Source organism: Sarcophilus harrisii, chromosome 5, assembly GCF_902635505.1.
Source record: "Sarcophilus harrisii chromosome 5, mSarHar1.11, whole genome shotgun sequence".
NCBI classification, from domain to species: Eukaryota; Metazoa; Chordata; class Mammalia; order Dasyuromorphia; family Dasyuridae; genus Sarcophilus; species Sarcophilus harrisii.
This window is the reverse complement of record NC_045430.1, coordinates 24,458,038-24,477,691: the sequence shown is the minus strand read 5'-3', so window position 1 is coordinate 24,477,691 and position 19,654 is coordinate 24,458,038. Positions and strand designations below refer to the sequence as shown.

Genomic DNA, 19,654 nt, shown 5'->3' with positions numbered 1-19,654 from the left:
GGGGAGGGAAGGAGATTGCATTTCAAGGCTGAAATGTAAAATCCAACAAACACAACATTAAAGTGTAACTGGAGGGAAGGTGGCAATGGTTAAATGAAAAATGATCCTGACAAAAGGTAACTTTCAGTGCCCAGACTTGGAAGGAGGGTGACATGGGTTCAAATCTTACCCCTGGCACTCTCTAGCTAAGTGATTTGAGGAGATGAAGTGAACTGAGCAGGAAGTCTTGAATTCAGATCCTACCTCCTACACATTGTAGCGCCAGATCCCTCAATCTGTGTGTGCCTCAGGCTTCTTATTTGTAAAATGAAGATAATAACTACACTGTTGGGAAGATCAAATAACAAAATCATTGTAAAGTGTTTAGCACAGTGCCTGGCACATGGTAAGTGTTATATACATCTATCATTATTATGCGTGTTGTTGTTTATTAACTGAAGAGCATCGGGCAATCCATCAACTTCTCTTGGTCTGGATATCCCCAATATCCTCAGCATTTACCTCCACAGGATGTCACTAAACTCAAATGTTTGCAATCTTAAAAAACACTACATAAATCTTATTATAGCATCCTTGGTCTCACCTGCTGACCTCCCTAATAAAAGTTTTACCTCATATCAGGATTTATTATTTTTTGCTGAGGCAAATGGGGTTAAGTGACTTGCCCAGGGTCACACAGCCAGAAGTGTTGTGTCTGAGGCCAGCTTTGAACTTGGGTCCTCCTGACTTCAGGGCTGGTGCTCTCTATCCACTGCGCCGCCCAGCTGCCCCAGGAGTTTGTTTCTGTAAATTTTTAATGAGAGATTTGTGTTTTTCTTGCAGGTGCATGGTTGGGTATGTTAACGCCAGCCTGTCTGTGTTTCTCATTTCTGACTTTGAAAATCGATCTGAGCCCGCGTCGGACGGAAGCGAATTCTCGGGAACACCCCTAAAATACTGCAGGTGAGGACAAACCCTGCTCTTCCTCAGCCTGGTCCTTTTCTTGCGGGATGGTATAGCTCCTCCCAGGAGCTTGTGTTGACAAATTTTGGAAAATAAATGTAAGGATGCATTTTAGAATTCACTCAGAACCATCGTGAAGAAACTGAGTAAGGGGCTTGGGGGGGAGGAGACAGATCAGATCCCAAGAGCCAGGGAGGTGGAAGGAGGGGAATTGGGTGCCATCTGGCCCCTCTGCCCCATGGGCACCAGCTCTTCCCCTCCCCTGCTGTGGGACCTGCATCATCAGGTGACAGTCCACCTAGTCCTAGACCCCAGGGGCCTGCAGTTGGAAGAGATGTCACTGGTCATCGAGTTTGGTCCCCCCTTATTTTAAGACACATGCCTCAAGTTACCCACCTGTGAACTGCCAGAGGGAAGGGTCAGAGCCGGGGAAGAAAGGAACTCTGGGGTGGTCCAGTTTAATCCCCCCATTTTTGCCGAGGAACTTAATGGACTGCCCAGCCCCACTTGTAATAACCATATCTGTATATAACCTGGGATGTCGATATGTCCTTCCTTTTTTCTTTATTAAGGAGGAAAAATGCACCCAGGCCTCTTAGTGAGAGCTGTTGTAGCTGTTCAAAGAAAGTAGCAATATATAAAAATTCTCCTATGTGGATCCTTCTAACCTAGATTCAGTGTTTTACTCTAGCCTGATTAACGCAAAGTGGACTTTTAAACATCCACTTAAGTTGGAGGGGGTATCAAGCCAAACGAGCGGGAATCCAGCAATCTAAGTGAAAGTGGAGTTGGGCACTTGGAAAGGTTGGAGTGTATATGAATATTAAAATTAACAGCTAATATTTATGCAGCACTCTGAAGTTTACAGGGCACTTTACATATGTCATCTCATTTGATCTCCACAACAACCCTTTGAGGTAAGTGCTATTATCCACATTTTACAGATGAGGAACCTGAAGCAGACAGAGGTTACATGATTTACCCAGGATCACACAGCTAAATAAATAAATGAGGTAGAAAAGTCCAATATTCTATGCACTGTACCATCTTGCTGCCTCCTACATGCATTTGATTTGGACATAATTGCATAGGATTTGCATTAATTGATTTGTTTCCCAAGTTCAAAGTTAGCTGCTCATGTAAAACTATTCAAAATAAGATACACGTTCATATTTGGGATAAAGAAGCCTAACATTTTATTTACTAAAAAGAGAAGGGTTCCCAAAAAAAACATATATTCAAGGGTTTTCTTGAAAGATTTCTCTACTGTCATGGAATGTAGGAATTGACTGGGTTATACCTGAAACCAGCAAAAATGCCAGCCGCTCATCATTCAAGCTTAAAAGCGCCTTCTCAAGGACAAACGTGCAGTTCTGAAAAAAGAAAGGCATACCTATTAAATAACAAACACAAATGTACTGGATTTTTTCACATGCTAAAATTAAGGTAAAAATCAAATTATAAATTTTTGAGATTTGATGGAAATCTAGATTTATTCCTTCTTAATTCCCATTCTGTAACATGAGTTTGATGGCAGTTTCCCCAGTGGCCCAGGATAGCATATAGTAAGAATTCCAAATTCTCCATGGGTGTTTCTGCCAGAAAGTCAGCAGCTATATTCTGCAAATACTAAGAGCATCAAGTTCTGCTGTCTAAGTACCAGCTTATCACTAGGTTGGGGGGGAGATCCTTTTTTTGCCACAGAACACCTACTAAGACATAAAGAAGTTGACCTGTGTTGGTCAAGGAGTCCCTTGCAGCATGGGACACTGAAGAAAGAACTAGAGGGGGAATTGGATCCTGACTCGGCCATCTGTGTAACATGACAAGTCACTGAGTTTGGGTTTCTTCATCTGTTAAATAAGGGAGTTGGATTAGATGGCCCCGATGGTCCCTACCAGCTTCTAATCATGACCCTTTGAGGAATTGATGGAATCAGACTACTGATGGTCCACATTAGCCCAATCACAGATGATGAAACCTTCTTAAATGCTACCTCTGGCTTCCTTAACATGTGCCCTTATCAAAAAGGGCAACAGGATGTTGGAGAAGAGAGGAGTGCAAGGTTTAGTGAGAGTGCCCATTCCCCCAGACGCGGGGCTCATTCAGCAGCAGTCCCAGAGCACAGAATCCAGCCTGGAAGGGCCCTCGTGCCCACGGCTGAACTCATTCATTGCTGTCTGGGTTGGATTCCTGGTGTCAATCAACAAGTGTTCGTTAAAGTGCTTATGGAGGGCCGGGCACATGCATGGCCCTTATTCTCTCACATTCCTGCAGGGGAAAACAACACGCAAAGAATCAGTATTTTATGCATCATTAGTCAAAAGAAGGGAGCAACTGAGGCTCTCCCCTGTAAAGTCAATGGGGTAGCCTGAGGATAACAAAGTCAGCCCTGACTAGTCCAAGAACCTTCGTCCCCAATGTCTCGCCGTGCTCTGTGTCAACATGCATCTCATGACATTCTGGGGACAAGATCGGTTAAAAAGGGATATCAGATAAAACAGACTTTCCATTTAGTCAATTCAATTCTATTCAAATCTAACAAACGCTGATTAAACAGCTCCCATTTTCCAGGCCCTGGAGATACAACACACATACAGAAAAGGAAGACTACCAGACCTATAACGGACACAAACTTCCAGGTGCCGCAACTCCCAGTACCAGCTGAGAGATGCCTGACAGTGCCTCACCCCCAGAGGTGAAGGCACTTGCTGCCAGGCAGTGTCAGAAGCAGAACTTGAACCCAGGTCTTCCTGATTGCAAGGACAATTCTCCATACATAACACTACCCTGTTTTGTTTTGCTAGTGAACTGATCTTGAAATGAACTGGAGAAGAGAGGGTGTAATTCCAGATGCTGGAATTCTGTGATTTCTTAATTTTAGTTTAACAATGTATATTATATATATATATATATATATATATATATATATGTCACCCTGGGTCTCAGGTGCTACGATCTATCCGATCTGCTGTCTATCAGTGGAAAAGGTTTGGTTCTTTTCAGTGGAAAATGGTTTGATGATTTGAAAACTTAAAAACCCCATGTGAGTATACACATTATAAAGTATTTCTTTCCATTTAAATGTTACTACTCATAACTAGTGAAGGGGAAAGAACATTACATAGGCATCACTGGGCTTCTCTGCCCTACAGGAAGCTGTAAAATTAAAGTGTTGGGCTGGATGACCTCTAGGACTTTGGGCTCTAAATTTATGATCCTGTGTCACAGGTAGGGTTGGAACCTAGATCTTCCCAATGGGGAGGCTATCACCTGTCTGAGCTTGGGCAAGTCATCCAGCTTCCCTAGAATTGTTTCCTCATCTGTAAAACAAGGTTGGATTAGAGGGTCATAAGAATGACTTGAATTTTCACTCCTAGCCCTTGAAATGGAAATAATTGCAATTTATTTGGTCTCTTTTCAATTGAATTATGTATCTATGGCTGCTATCTTTTAAATTATTTAATTACCATTTGGTCTAAGTTCATCATTATTAAATGGCTTAAGTTTAATAATATTCTACACCGGGGGGGGGGGGGGGGAGAAGGAAGAGAGAAACATTGCATGCAAAGAACTTAACTAGTGCTTGGTCTGCTTCCAATGAACTATGTATGTGACCTTGTACAAGTTACTTCTTTAAGCCTCAGTTTCATCTTTAAAACCAGGGAATTCAACTTCATGATCTCTCAGGTCCATCCTAGCTTTAACTTGCTTTTATCATGCGATTTTAAAATGCACACGTAGGCAAAATGCAGAATTATAACAAGTCTATAAAAATGTTACTAGGCCACATTAATGTTACCTGTGCCAGTACCAGAGTGCTGGCTCTGGAGTTAGAAGATCTGCGTTCAAACCACATCTGATACCTGTTAGGACCTAATCATTTAGCCTGAGACTCAATTTCCTCATTTAAAAGATGAGGATATGGTATAAATGGCCTCTAGAGTTCCTTCCAACTCTAAATCTATAACTTCTCAAAAAATGTAACAACTTTTTATAAAAATACGACCTTCTAGTTGTGATTCTTTTTAAGTCAGTTTTTGGGACTTGAAAAGCATTTTCATTTAAGTTCAGAAGTGACCTTTTTCAGTGTCAATTTCCCCAACTGTATAATGAGGATCAAATGAGATCATCTATGTAAAGTGTTTTGCAGATTTGAAAGCACTACAGGAATAGTCGCTGTATGAGACTAGAGGAAGAATTATACAGCACGTCCCAGGAGTCTTGATGCAAATACATGAAGAATTCTAAGATGCCCCTAATGGATTTGTGCCACAGTGGGAAAAATGGTTTTGAGGGATTTGCTTCAAATCCTATCCATGTGACCTTGAGTGTGACGTTACTCCTCTCGAGGTCTCATTTTCTAATCAGTAAATGGGGGTGGGGGGAGTGGTTTGGTGCCTCAAAGAATGAGAGAAAGACTGGACCAACTCTAGTATCAATCTTTCTCTGAAAAATAATGTGGATTGATTTTTTTTTTTTTTTGTAGATACCGAGATTATAGAGACCCTCCTCACTCGCTGGTCCCCTATGGCTACACACTGCAATTCTGGCACGTCCTGGCCGCACGTCTGGCTTTTATTATTGTATTTGAGGTCAGTTTCTGTAACTTATTCCCTTGTTTTCTTTCAAGTTTTAACTCACCTAGATGGGTTCTGAATCAATGCAAGAACAAATGGGAGCATGGGAGCATGACTTTTACTGGTCAATTGTCTAATTAGTCATTCGAAGGATTTTTCTTCCTCCTTCATCGTTATGCAGTAAATCAGATCATTATTTGATATAATGGAAACATGTAGCAGTTGTGTCTGGGATTTCTAAATTTGAGGCTTTATGCCTATATGAATTCACAGTTAAATATCCTTTGAGCTGCTGAGAAAAACACTTATCTATACAATTAAAGTTGAGAAGAAAATCCAAGTTACTAATTGTCCTTTCCCTGAAATAGAATAAATCTGGTCACTATTCAAACCTACTATTTCATGCATGAGAACAAGCTAATGGCCTCTGGCTCATAGGGGGAGTTCAAAAAGATGACTCTCCAGAGAATGCTTTTATAAAAAGCAACTTGAAGTTGATTGCCAACAGTGTGTGACACAAATCCTCCGTATAGAAGGGACAGAGAAGTTTATGGCAATGAAAAAGTTGTATAGAATCTGTATACTGCCATAATTTTGCATTCATACATTCTATATTACAAGGCTGTTGGGTGACACAGTGAATGAAGTACAAGGCCTGGAATTAGGATTTTCCTGAGTTCATGTCTGGTTCAAAAAGGTTCAGAGTCAATCATGACTAGATTGACTAAATTTGGGTTTTGAGGGAGTAGATACTTATATAGTGGACAAGAGGCTGGGCCTGAAGTCACAAAAACCTCTGTTCCAATCTGGCCTCAGACTCAACAAGCTGGGTGACCCCAGGCAGGTCACTGACTTTCCATAACCCCAGTTGGTTTGCTTGGCAAAGAAATTGGAGTGGTTTGCCATTTCCTTTTACAGATGAGGAAGCTTGAGTCTGAGTGAAGTGACTTGTCCAGGATCCTAAAGCTGGTTAGTGTCTGAAGCCAATTTCGGATACAGGAAGACTCATCTCCCCAGCTCCAGGTTCAGCACTCTACTGGGTCTCCTAGCTGCTGCTCTTTTGCAGTTTAAGGGTCAATAACTGAGGCGGGGAGGAGAAGGGTTTGAGAATTCAAGGTTATAAAAGAAAAATAATTATGAGGGAAATAAGATTATAAGCTATTCTATGACTTAGCCTTCTGACCCTTCCCAGTAGAGACAATAGTCCCTATGTATATGTTTACTCTAACTTACAAGAACATTAAGATTTGGGGACATACTTATATGTATGTGCATTTGAGAAAGACAGAAACATAAAAGTAATGATTGACACTCGCATGCACAAGTACTTTTGTACGTGTGCAAGACATCTTAAGATACTCATCCAAGCTCCCAGTAACTCTGTGAAAGATGGAAAAAGAAGCATCCCTGCCCGAGAAAAGGAAACACCTACAAGAAAAGGGTTTTTTGGTAAAGCAGGGACGCCATCTTGTGGCACCTTGCACAAGGGAAGCTCTCGACTCCACGGAGTTGTCTCTAACAGGGGCCCCTCGCTGGCTCCCACGCCGTGCCCGAAATCAGCAGCCTCCCTTTCCTCACTTGGACAGTCCGTCGGACCTGACTCAGACCGAACAAGCGGAGGCCACCCTCGCTCTTCCTGTGAGAACAGCCCCCTTGGTGGGTCCAGAGGCGTTTCTTAAGCACTTAGGCTCCCAACCTCTTGCTCAGCCCCATACACAAGTCCCTGCTCTCATGTGAACGGGGAAAACGACCTCCCAATGATTCTGTGCTTTAAGGTATCATTTTTAACCTAAATAGAAGATGCAGGAGAGGCAGTGAGGCATCATTTACATTCCATAGGAAATACTCCTAGACTGGGAACCAAAAAATCTGGTTTCAGACCTGGGCTGGGCCCCTTACTCCTTCAGTGACTGACTTCTGGCCAAAGTATCCTCATCTGTAAACAGCCCAAAAGAAGCCAATACTAGAGTAACTTCTGATCAGAGGGGGGCTTTGCAGAGAACCCCAAGTGGCTGACTAGAATCACACAACGATAGATTTTGTGCACACTCCAGAGGCCAACAGGAAAGTGCCGGGCAGAATTTGAACCCAGGTCCTCTGAGGCCAGAGCCAATGTATCCCCGCTGCTGCTTCAGGTCAGTCCAGACTGAATCAGAATGGCTGGGATGGTCCAAGCCAGAATACCTTCTCAGTGTCCCTCTGGAAACAAATGCAAGGATGTATAACCCAGAATTGAGTCTTTTTTTTTGTCTTCTCTGTTTTTTAGCATCTTGTATTTTGCATAAAGCATCTGATTTCCTACCTGATCCCAGATCTTCCAAAAGATTTAAGGGATCGAATGAGAAGAGAGAAATACCTAATTCAGGAGATGATGTATGAGGCTGAACTGGAACGCCTCCAGAAGGAACGCAAGGAGAGGAAGAAAAATGGGAAAGCTCACCATAATGAGTGGCCTTAACTGGTAAGTGAAAAGCCACAGCTGCCCCTGCCCCTGAGGTCTCTCCTCAGGCCATGGCTAAGATGCATTGACCTAAAGCTGGAGGAAAGGGCAAAGTGGAAGACTGGGTACCACAACCTGTGGTTTTTAGGAGCTGCCCCACATCCTGAGGCAGGTAAAGGCCACCTGCAGCCTCAGACCCATGAACACTTATTTTTTCTTATTGTTAAGCTAAGCTCCTCTCTGAGAAGAAGCTGGGAGTGCCAAGAAGGCCCACTGCCATTTTCTGGCTTCCAGAGATTGCAGGGCAGGGCCTGGCTGGAAGGGAGAGCCTGACAGGGCACCAGCAGAACACCCACCTTCCTATGGTTGCACTGGGCTTTCCTACAGTTCTGGAACAAGGCGACAGAAAAACCCATATGAGAACTGATTTCTGTCCACCAAAGATCCGAGCTTCTCTTCTCCTTCAGTGCCTTGTTCCAGCAATGGCTCTTTCCCATCTAAACACAAAATGCTCAGTGACCCCAAACTTTATCTAACCTTCTATGGTCCTTCCTCTCTACAACCACCCACTGCTTCTTAATCCCTTCCTTGTACACGAGACTGTCCCCAGAAAGTACACTTTCTAATCATCAGTTAATTGTTCTTCTCTTTCAAGTCCTCATGCTCCCTCTCCTGGTACTTTCTTTCCCCTTGGCTTGACACTACACAGGAACATCAAATCCATGCCCCTCATGAAGACACTGAGGCACACAATGAGGGGTGAGAAAAAAGGGAAGAGAAGAAGAGCCCAAAGTTGTAAAAATGCAAAACTTGTGGGGTGATCCTGCAGAAAGGGGAAGTGAGGATGAGCAGCAGGAACTTGGGGAAGGAGCTCACGTTGGCCACGTTGAAGCTGAGGTGCTGGCAGGGCATCCTAGTTCTTCCCTCTCTTCCATTACTGCCCTGTGTCCTTCCATAACCCCGCCAGAGTCTCTCTCCTTCTCTCATTGTGGGCTGTTTCTGGGGCTGGGAAGGGGACCTGCTCCAACACCTGTTCCCCAGATGCATGGCTGCATGAAGTGCTGCCTTGACCTGGGCCCAGGAGGGAGCCCTGCAGGGAGCCCATCATCTCTCCCCAGTCTCCCATCCTGACCCCTCAGGGCTCATTTCTCTCACCTCTTTGTTACAAGTTCCCTTCTTCTCCCTTCTTGTTGTCAGTACCATGACCTGGTTTTCCACTCTCACTCCTCTCTTGGCCCCCACCTGCTCTGTCCCTCAAGGACCTTTCTCCATCCTTCCTCCTCCTGTCACACACCATTTTTTCGTGCAGCATTCCCAGCTTTCCCAAACTTGTCACTCCCCAGCCAGCCCCATGTGCCGATGCCCCCAGAACTATGCCCGTGAGACAAACAATGAACATGCCACTCTGGTGGGTGCTGAGCCAGACAGCGTCCTGTGGCTTCTGTTTGCCTTGCGTTGTGGTCTTCAAACTCCCGTCTGCCTCAGTTGATCCCTCTGCAAAACAGGCATGATTGAATATTTAGAGAGTCTTAAGTGTCACAGATGAAAAGTCACTACAAACTACCGTGTTTGATGTACAGTCTGCACGTGTGATTTTAATTTCCTGTTTTTCCCCTCTTCAACCAGGTTCACCGACTGTTCATTTGAATGCAAAGGATCCGTCTTCTGTTTACTTATTTCAACTGTGGAAGAGCTCTACCTTTAAGAAAATGAAAAAAAGTGCAACTTCAGTGCATGTCACAGACATTTTCAATAGCAAGTTGGTCATTGCAGAGGATTTACTGTGAAATCATTTTGTGATCCAGCATATGACTGCTATCCATAGACCATTTTCTTGACAAAGCAAGCATGTACTTCACGGGCAGTTAAATATGTGAATTTAAAAAGAAAATCAAGGGAAAACTGTATACCGGGACTGTTTTTCAGCCTGTTTCCTACCTTTTTTTGCAATATGTCCCACATGAATTTTACAGACACTAACAAAAAATACATATATATTAAAATCTGGATATTTAGGCATAACATTCCTACCTAACACTGTCCTACATCTGTCACCAAACAAAACTGAGACCCTGTTTACAAATTTAATCTTGTTTTTTTTTCTAAAAATTTCAGCTCTTTCTGAAGTTATTACATATGACATCTCCATAGCCATCAATGTATGGCCACAGATGTGTGTATGTACATATGTATAGTCACCAATCCCTACATATGTACATACAATTACAGTTATATATTATAAATATATATAAAGTACATAGAGAGAAATTCCTTATTTGTAAATAGCCAAAAAGGTACAAAGAATGTTGAATTTTCACATTTAAATAGTCATCCACATAAAGCCATGTTTAATGCTTCAATAATGTGATGCAATAAAATTTAAATGAAATTATGCACTAAAAAGTGTTTCCTGTTCAAGTCTTTGGAAATTCACTCAACTTTAATTTTCAAATCTTTTTTTTTTCCATCTGCTAAGAATCAAAGAAAACTGGAGTTTTCTTTGGTGGCAGAAAGGAACAAGTCCTGGATTTGGAGTCAAAGAAGCTAAGTTCAAGTGTCACTTCTGACCCTACTTGGGTAATCTTCCCAAGTTACTTACATTTAAATACATCTTAATAAGTCTTCACCAGAAGAATGAAAAGATTGGACTTTTCTAAGTATAAATCTTTGAATGTTGGTGAACATTTGCTCGGCACAGAATTCAAAGTATTTTCTGCCTTTCCCCACTCTTTCTTCTCTCTCTAAGCTCTAGAGGCCTGCCATGAGTATCCTAGAGTTCAGATGTATTAGTTATCACTCAGAAAAACTTTAAAAACACTACGAGGACAGTTTTCTTGGGAAAGTCCCCAAATAACTAATGAAATTATAATGCTTCTGAATCACTCCTGGTCTAAATACCAGTAAACACTGGGGGGCTCTGTTCTGAGAAAAGTTCCATCCATCCAAGAAATGGCTGTTTCTAGGCAACAACTAACTCTGTCTTCCCTGCTGTTTAAGAGATGCAAGTGCAGCTTACAATTCAAGTTTTTTTGTTTTTTTTTTTCCCTCCCATGCTCTTCAGAACCCAGAGATAAAGGATATTCCCCTTATCATCATTCCTAGTTTTGTCTCTGGGCCAACCAGAGGGCTGCTGTTTCCCAAAAGGGGGCCATTATTGAGCCTGATAAGCTAGAAAGCGGGGATGACAGACTTAGGCTTCAATTCTCCCCCAAGCAATTAATTCTCTCTCTTACCTATTCCCTGTGACCTTGTAGCCATGGTGATGAAGACAAAACACCACCAACAGAATGTCTGCAAAAATTGTAAGACCAGGTCACCAACGGTGTTCTTTCACAATTGCCTACCCAATAGTGACTGTTCATAAATGTTTGTTCATTTCCTCTATCTCTGAAATTCTGGTTTACTCTGAGACTATAGGGTCAGCACAATCATGTTTGTGTTATATAATAGAATCTCCCTTTTCCATATGAGTATCCAGAGAGAAAAATATCCTCCTAAGGAACCCACAGGAATAGGCAGGACTAGTAAAGGAAATTGCAGGAGAAATAGCACAAACAGCTATGAATAACTGAGCATGACACCTTGGGTTTGTAGGAATTTTGACATTCCTGGAATCACAGGTCTAGACCAACTATACACCATAAGAAGTCTCAGGTTCAAGTGAGATTCACAGCAGAATATTTGAGTTTTTGTCTTTAGATGGCATTGGAAAACAAAAGAAACTCTGACACTCTTCTTTGACTTGTCACAAGAGGTATGTTGGATACTGGAGCAAGGAAAAGTCACAAAAAACAGAGGTGGAGAAAGCCCCCCTCTTCCCTATGTAAGAGTATCCTGGAATCATAGAACAGGGGCTGGAAGAGATTTTAAAGATCTAAGTCCTTTATTTACAGATGAGGAAATTAACCCTGGGAGGGTTTACAGGACTTGTCCAAGGCCACAACAAGAGCAACGACAGAATTCAAACCCAGTTCTCTGATTCCAAATCTGCCTTCTTTCTTTTCTTTGAATTAGCATGAACTCTTAATTCTGTTTCTACCATGATCAAATACATAGGAGGAAGAGCTTCTACCCAGAGTCCTCTTATCAAAAGATCCCTCACAGAGGGACCCATATAGGACTAGGGTTTTATCTACATCTTTGGGACCAATAGGTGTCTACTGAAAAACTTCTGTTTTGTTCTTTTAAACTAAGTGCTCCAAATAAATAAATTAATTAATTGTTTCTAACTGGAAGAATCTAAGTATACTGGAACAGGGAAAGAGGGATTATCAGCCAAAAGAAATGAGAAAAATCTATAAAGTTTACTCAAACCATTTACATCCTGACATTTCTGACATCAGTTATACTTTGTAGTGAAAAAAACTATTGATTTTTAATTTGGGACATTGTGGCCTGAGTAGCATAAAGACTTGGAATTGAGAAACCTTATGTTCAAAGCTTACCTCTAACATGAGTGACTACATGTGTCACACTTAGTACTGTGCATTTCTCTGAGGCTGTTCCTGCATTGGCAAAAGGGGATCGTGGCACCCTCAGGGACCATCAAAGAGTCAAAGGCAAAAATGTGCCAAGTACTCCATAAATTTGCAGGTGTTTTATTGACATGTTATTGTTCTTAAAATCCATATATTTCCTGTGGTTGTTCACAGACTCCACTTTTCACAGGAGACAAAGCTGATGAAAGATCTTCACATCTTTTAATGGCCTATAATCAATCCTTTCTTCTCTGGAAAAAAAAAAAACCAGCAATTTATCGACAGAGGAGGTGGTTGTCATGCTCAAAGATGGATCATGAAAACCTACAGGGCTAATCCTAAACTGTGAGGGTTTTGTGGAGTTACAGGATTCACGCCTGCTCAAGTCTGACTGCGGCAAAGAAGCCGACAGGAGACAGGGCAAGTGAGAAGTGCAGATCCGGGGAAAACTGGCTGGATCTAAAACTAACAAAGGGCCAGAGGCAGAGCCGAGATCATTTGGGGGTCTCACACAGTGGTATTCCAAGGGTCCTCTAGGCTGCTTCTAAGCATGGCTTCCACATAGCTCTCGGGGCCTTCGTCAGGACCCCGGGGGATCCAAGATTAGGCACAAACACTAAACAGCTTCCTTTTCAGTAACTGGCAAAAATCTCAAATGCCTTTTCTCGGCTAAGAAAGGACAGCACCCTGGTCTTGGTGGAGTTTTACATATGTGAAATCACAATTTCAGAATAAATATACAGACAGGATTACATACACATAGGAAGTCTCAAGCGCAGGTCAGCCTCCGTGGGACCCTGGGCAAGGCTCTATTGTTTGAGGGTGTTTCCTCACTGGGAGTTCCTCATACTAATAAACTCATGGATCCCGTCGCCTCCCCCCAACCAAATATGCACACATATGTGTATGTACACACAGGAAAATAAACCAATGCGTGCACACATCTACACATACACGTGTAACATGACATGTTCCTTAGTTACATGCTCTACACATACACACATCTATCAGAGGCACTGTGCCAGAGAACAAGGGTCCCCACAGGAAGGCCCAGGTTCAAATTCTACTTTATATGGGGATCAGAGGGGAGGAGGCGACCCCAGGCAAGTCATTCATTTCTTAGGGACTGAGAGAACTCTTCAGTGACTCTGCCTGGGAGATCCACCCTATCCTAGTCCTATCACACAACACAAACACTCCCACACAGCGGTCTCTCTGTACGGGTTCATCCTGCGCTTACCTCGGGGTAGAGAGAAGCCAGGGGAAGAAACCTAACAAGGCACACTGGCGTGTTCTCTGCAACTTATGCTCTTAGAAATCAGCCCCCAGAGATGGGAGGATCCGCCCGGGGTCTCGGCGTCGGCGCTGGACAAGGCAGGACGAGGACCCAGACCCTCCCAACTCTGCGTGACTATCACGCACTCCCTCACATACAGCGTACAGACCTCTCAATCGGCACATGATGGACAGGTGTGATCACACACAGCCTCCTTGGGCCACGGGGGGCTGTCTGAGCTCTCTGATGTGTCACTCCCATGGGGCCCCCAAGCTACCAGCCCACAGCGTAAGACTATGACAGCTAAGTAAGGCTTAACATAAAATAATATAAAATAGGACAGTGTGACAAAACGGTGGATACAAGAAAGCACAGTACTGGGTTGGCTTACTTAGTATTTAAAAATAAAATATGCAAAAACTAGACATTACAAAACATTCACACAAAGCTATTTTCAAAAGATCTCTGACCATGACAAAGTCATTTGAAGTCATGGAGTTAAAAATTCCCAGAGCCCGTGATTTTAAGCAAGCTGGGCCTTTCACCACCAGACTTCTAATTCACCCACAGTCCAGTTTGAATCAGAATTGGGGGAAAATAAAATATTTCATTAATGAAACTTCTCAAGATGGTTTATCAACTTCCTCCAATTTTGTGGTGCTAGAACTTCTACTTGGTTTATCTAAAAGGAAAATAAAGTTAACATAGTAACAAAAAATGCACACTGACACAGTCAACTACAGTAACATCCCACTAATGTTGGAGATGGAACTCTAACAACTACAACCATCTTGAGAACCTGTATAAACTAGAAATTTAGCCTTTGGGGATTTGTTATAATTGTCACAAAATTCAAACACCAAAGTAAACCATATTATACCCCCCATTGTAACAAATTTTCCAAACTACAATATGTTAGGAGAGATAGGCTATTAAGAAAAAGATACACTGAAAACAGTGATATGAGTCAAAAAAGAAGACGATCAAAGAATTATAAAATCACAGAAGTTTGGAAGCTCTTTGACATAGGATAAGAGACTTCCTCAAATAGTTTCTGAGAGTCACTACGTTACAGCACAGATCAATAAATAATATTCAAAATTATGTCTAATTAATCAAGTTTTATTCTTGTATGACACTTCACTCATGAAACTCACTCACTCTCACCATATCTCATTGATATGTCCTTTCCAAAATCATTGTGAATATCTCTATAACATTTACCTCTCTATATACCTATTTTTGTATAGGTATACATCTGTGTCAATTATTTCATTCCTACCCCCATTACATTTTAAGATTTTTAAAAGGTGGGATTATGTTTATTCCCACTGAGTGCTTTGCACCACATTATCACATTCTTAAGATCTAGTAAATTATCCACTCAATGAAAATAAAATTAACCTATGACTTTGGCCTTATTAGCATCAAGCTTTAATTTTATGGATTATCTGGCCTAGATTAAGGACATACACTGGCAAATTTACTTTTTCCCAAAGTTTAAAGGTTTGCAAAGAGCCTTGAACAGGAAAACCTTTTAGAGTAGATACTAAAGGTATTGTGATCCCAATTTTACAGAAAAGAAACTGAGGTTCTAAAAGGATATATGATTTGCCCAAAGTTACACAAGTCTAAATGGCACAGTCAAGACTCAAAACCTCCCCTAGAGTTTCAAGAACTGTAGATCAGCGCGCATTTTAGGGCTGATGCAAAAACATGAAGGCAGGATGTAAAGTACTGTGAATGAGAATAGAGGGAGTAATGTTCAATGAAGCCAGATTATGAAAGGCATTAAAAGCTAAACAGAGGAGCTCATGTTTTATTCTAGAGTCATTAGGGAGCCACAGAGTTTATTGAGTAGAGGGGAAACATGATCAAATCAGTACATAAGGAAAATCACTTTAGAAGCAATCAGTTGGATGAACTAATGGGGAGACCCTAGAGGAGGGAAACCTTCCCTCCTCTCACCCAGGAGAGAAATCATCACATTCACAGGGTCTGAACTAGCAGCTATGTGAGCAAGGGGGAAAGGTCAGATGGGAGAGATGTTGTGAAGGTAGAAAAAGCAAGATCTGACAAAGAACAGGATGGGTGAGGGGACTATAAATATAAAAAGATGCTATAGAGATGATGAACTGAAGACACTGGAATGGGGGCAGTGCCCTTCACAAAAAGAAAAGAGTTTGAAAGAAGAAAGGATTTATGGGGAAAGAGAAGGCAGCCAATCTAAGACCTGGCAAGGTAAAGAGATCTCTGCAACATCCTGGCTGAAATATCCGATAAGCCACTGCCAACATGGGACTGCATCAGGGAATAAGTGGGAGGAAGAAAGATGGGGTTAGGGGAGAGGTGGCGTTATAAAGTGAGAAGGAAAGAAGGTCCAGAACAAAACTCGGAGAAGGTATAAATACAGAAACAGATATTATTCAACATGGCCAACATCATAAATTGTTTTGTTTGAATTTGTATATTTGTCACAAGGGTTTTCTTTGTCTTTTTATAGGGAAAAGAATTAAAATAACATAAATGTTGTCAAATGAAAAAATAAAATTTAACTTAAAAAAATGGGATGAAGAAAAGTGAAGAGTTGTAATTTCTACTAACCAACATAAATTTTACCCAAAAATGGTAGAAACAATGCATTTAGTTATGTTTTTTTTAATTGCAAGCTATTACCTGGTAGCTGGATTCATATATTGAAAGTTCATTGTCTTTCATAAACAAACTTGAGAATTGAAACAATAAACTGTAATGAAACAAGACATTATCACTGAAAAAATTGTCTACTATCTTCCAGATATAACATTATGAAACATAAAAATTTAAGTTAAACATTTTAATAAATGTCACTAATGAATATAATCTCTAATCTTCATAGAACTTAAAAGTTCTCAAAATATAGACATAAATCAAAGGTATGTGAAAACAACATGAAGCATATATCATCATCCATAACTCTATCTGCTACTAGAATTGTTCTCAAGAATATTTTCAGTGAGATCACGAAAGAAAACTTACATCCCAAAGTTTTTATAGCATCCAAATTCTTAAAGATGGTGCATTAGTTACCAGAGAAAATAGACAGTAAAACTATACTCAATTTTTCCCTCTCAAAACTAGGTAATGCTAACAACAACAACAACAACAAAAACAAAAAAAACAAAACCACACACACACACACACAAGAAGTAAAGGAGGTAAATAGAATTTTAGAAGTTTGATATGACAGACCTCTGGAGAAAACAGAATAAAGACAGAAAAGAATGTTGCTTTTCTTGGTGGCACCTAGCACTACACAAAAACTGATCGTGGATCAAGGCCTTAAAATCTCACAAATGCAGAAAAACAAAAGAATTAAATGCATTCTTTTCTGATCATAAAGCACAAAAATTACATTCAATAAAGGTCAGTAGAACGATAGATTAAATATTAATTTGAAACTAAATAATCTAATCATAAAGAATAAGTGGGTCAAAGAACAAATCAGAAACAATTAATTTCATTAAAAAGAATGACAACAATGAGACAACATACCAAAAATTGAAAGATGCAGTCAAAGTAGTATAATTACATTTGTTTCTCTAAATTCTTAGATCAATAAAATGGAAAAAGAGTAGAACAATGAATTGGTCATGCAACTAAAAAATAAAAATCCCCAATTTCGCACCAAATTGGAAATCCTGAAAATCAAAGATGAGGTTAATAAAATTGAAAGAAAACTACTGAGCTAACAAATAAAACTAGGAGCTGATTTTATGAGGGAAAATACACCGGATAAGTCATTCATTAATTTGATTTAAAAAGAAAAAAAAAAATTTCCAGTATCAAAAATGAAAATTATAAATTTTTATCAGTAAAAAAGTAAAGCATTAAGAAATAGTTTTGTCCAATTATATGCCAATAAATCTAAAAATCTAAGTGAAAAGAATGAATATTATGAAATATAAATTGCCCAAAACAACAGAATACTTAAGTAACTCCATCTTAGAAAAAGAAATTGAAAAGGCCATCAATGAACTCCCTAAGAAATAATCCCCAGGGCCATTTGACTTCACAAGTAAATTCTACCAAATATTTAAACAACAATTAATTCCAATTGATATAAATTATTTGGACTGTGATAGAATACTATTGTCTTATAAGAAATGACAAGTGGGGTGGGGGGGTGCTTTCAGAAAAACTAGGTAAGATGTAAATGAACAAATACAAAGTGAAATGAGTAGAAACAGAAGAAAATTTCACATACCAACAGCAGTATCATATCATAATGACTTGGCTATTTCTCTGCAATATAACCATATTATATATATATACATATATATATATAAAACCATATAATATAACCATAACAATCCCAAAGGACTCATGATAAAAAATGCTATCTGCCTCCAGGGAAAAAAAACTGTCTTAATACAGACTGAAGCATATCATTTTTCTGTTTTTTTGTTGTTCAAATCTTCTTGCACAAAATAACTAATATGAAAAAGTTTTCCATATGTATAACATATCAAATTGCTTACCATCTCAGGAGGGGAGAGGGAAAGGAGAGAGGATAAAATTTGGAACCCAAAACTCAAAAAAAAAAATTAAAAAATTAATTTTGACATATAATTAGAGAGGAAATAATTTTCTTTAAAGCCCAGTTTAAATTAAAGCAGATGAAGAAAGGCTTTCTGTAAAAGGTGTTATATTAGTTAAACCTTAAAAGAAGGCTTTTTTTTGGGGGGGGAGTCCTTAACTTTGCATTTTGTATTTCTTCCCCCCTTCCCTTTAGCTCAGTGCCTAGTATACATGTGTATATGTATGTGTATATATATAATATACATATATATGTACATACACGATTATATATATGTACTTCAATAGTAGATGCCTTATTTTGGGCCTTTTGTCATATCTTGTACACCACCGAACAAAACCTTCCAAGCTAGATGACACCTTTCTTTCTCTCTACTACCCCCCCATACATGTGCCTTGCAGATAGTAAGCACCCTAGCCTAGGATGTCCTTTCCTTCCCTGTCTCGCCTCCCACGTGCCCCGCACACAGTAGGCCTGCAGGCGGGACGCCCACCTAGTAGGTGCTAGTGCTGCAGATGGGCATATAGCTCTTGGAGGTGATGAAGACCACCAGAGCATAGGTGAAGCCGAAGAGCAGGAAGAAAACCCCAAAGCCGTACACCTCGGCTAGGGAGCCTAGCGCCGTGAGTGACAGAAACAAGGGCGCAGTCGCCAGCCCCAGCTCCACAAGTCGGCCTCCGAGCTCTGGCCGCCTCCCCCCAGCGCGTGGTATATCCTCGAGGAGGCCGAGATGAGCAGCACCCCCCACAACATCTCACACGGCGGCGGCTCATGCGCTCTTAGGCCTGGGGTTTTGTGGGAAACCGACAGGGTGACTGATTCTCACGCGGCTAAAGCCCATCTGCGCCTCGAACGCCCGAAGTCGTTGGACTCCCCACGTGCTGGGAGGTGCACACTCAGAGCGCCCCACCCGGCCCCCTCTGCCTCACCTGCGCTGCTCACCTGGGTAAGATGGGCGTGAAGCCAGAAAGGTGGGCGGCTCCTGACCTTGCTCTTTAGAAGCTTTGTAGGCTGGGAAATTCAAATCTTGTCCAAGCATTAGTTCTTTGGGCCAGGCGCTGTACTTACCCTAATTCAACGTTATAGATAATTCTGTGCTGGAAGATGTCAAAGACAAGAGTTCAAACCCTACCTCAGGCATTTATTGGCTCTGTGACCTAAAAACACTTAACTATGGTATCCCACCCCTAACGGGGATGGACATTAGAGAGGGATCTTGAACTTCCCTACCACCCAAAGGGTAGATGGAGAAAACGTCCTTGAACTTATAAAGCCTTCGAGTCTGGGAGCGTGTGTGTCATTATCAAACTAAATTATTAAATTATCTGATTTATACCTAAGGGGTTCAACCTAAGCTTC

The 19,654-nt window shown here is 41.0% G+C and overlaps 1 protein-coding gene and 1 long non-coding RNA gene across 4 annotated transcripts in view; one reads left to right on the top strand and one right to left on the bottom strand.

Annotated features, from left to right (window-relative positions):
• Window positions 1-9,673, top strand: part of ANO4 (anoctamin 4) — a 313,523-nt gene extending 303,850 nt beyond the window's left edge. For all 3 annotated transcript variants that reach the window (XM_031940726.1, XM_031940727.1, XM_031940728.1), the window contains 4 exons: window positions 823-942; window positions 5,432-5,537; window positions 7,789-7,983; window positions 9,589-9,673. In XM_031940726.1, coding sequence (XP_031796586.1) covers window positions 823-942; window positions 5,432-5,537; window positions 7,789-7,980 — 418 coding nt within the window. In that variant the 3' untranslated portion in view covers window positions 7,981-7,983; window positions 9,589-9,673. The remainder of the gene's footprint in view (window positions 1-822; window positions 943-5,431; window positions 5,538-7,788; window positions 7,984-9,588) is intronic.
• Window positions 9,600-19,654, bottom strand: LOC116419636. Its single transcript, XR_004229897.1, has 4 exons — window positions 19,238-19,654; window positions 12,408-12,691; window positions 11,196-11,253; window positions 9,600-9,661 (listed from the first exon to the last, which is right to left on the bottom strand). It is a non-coding gene; the product is annotated as an uncharacterized LOC116419636 (long non-coding RNA).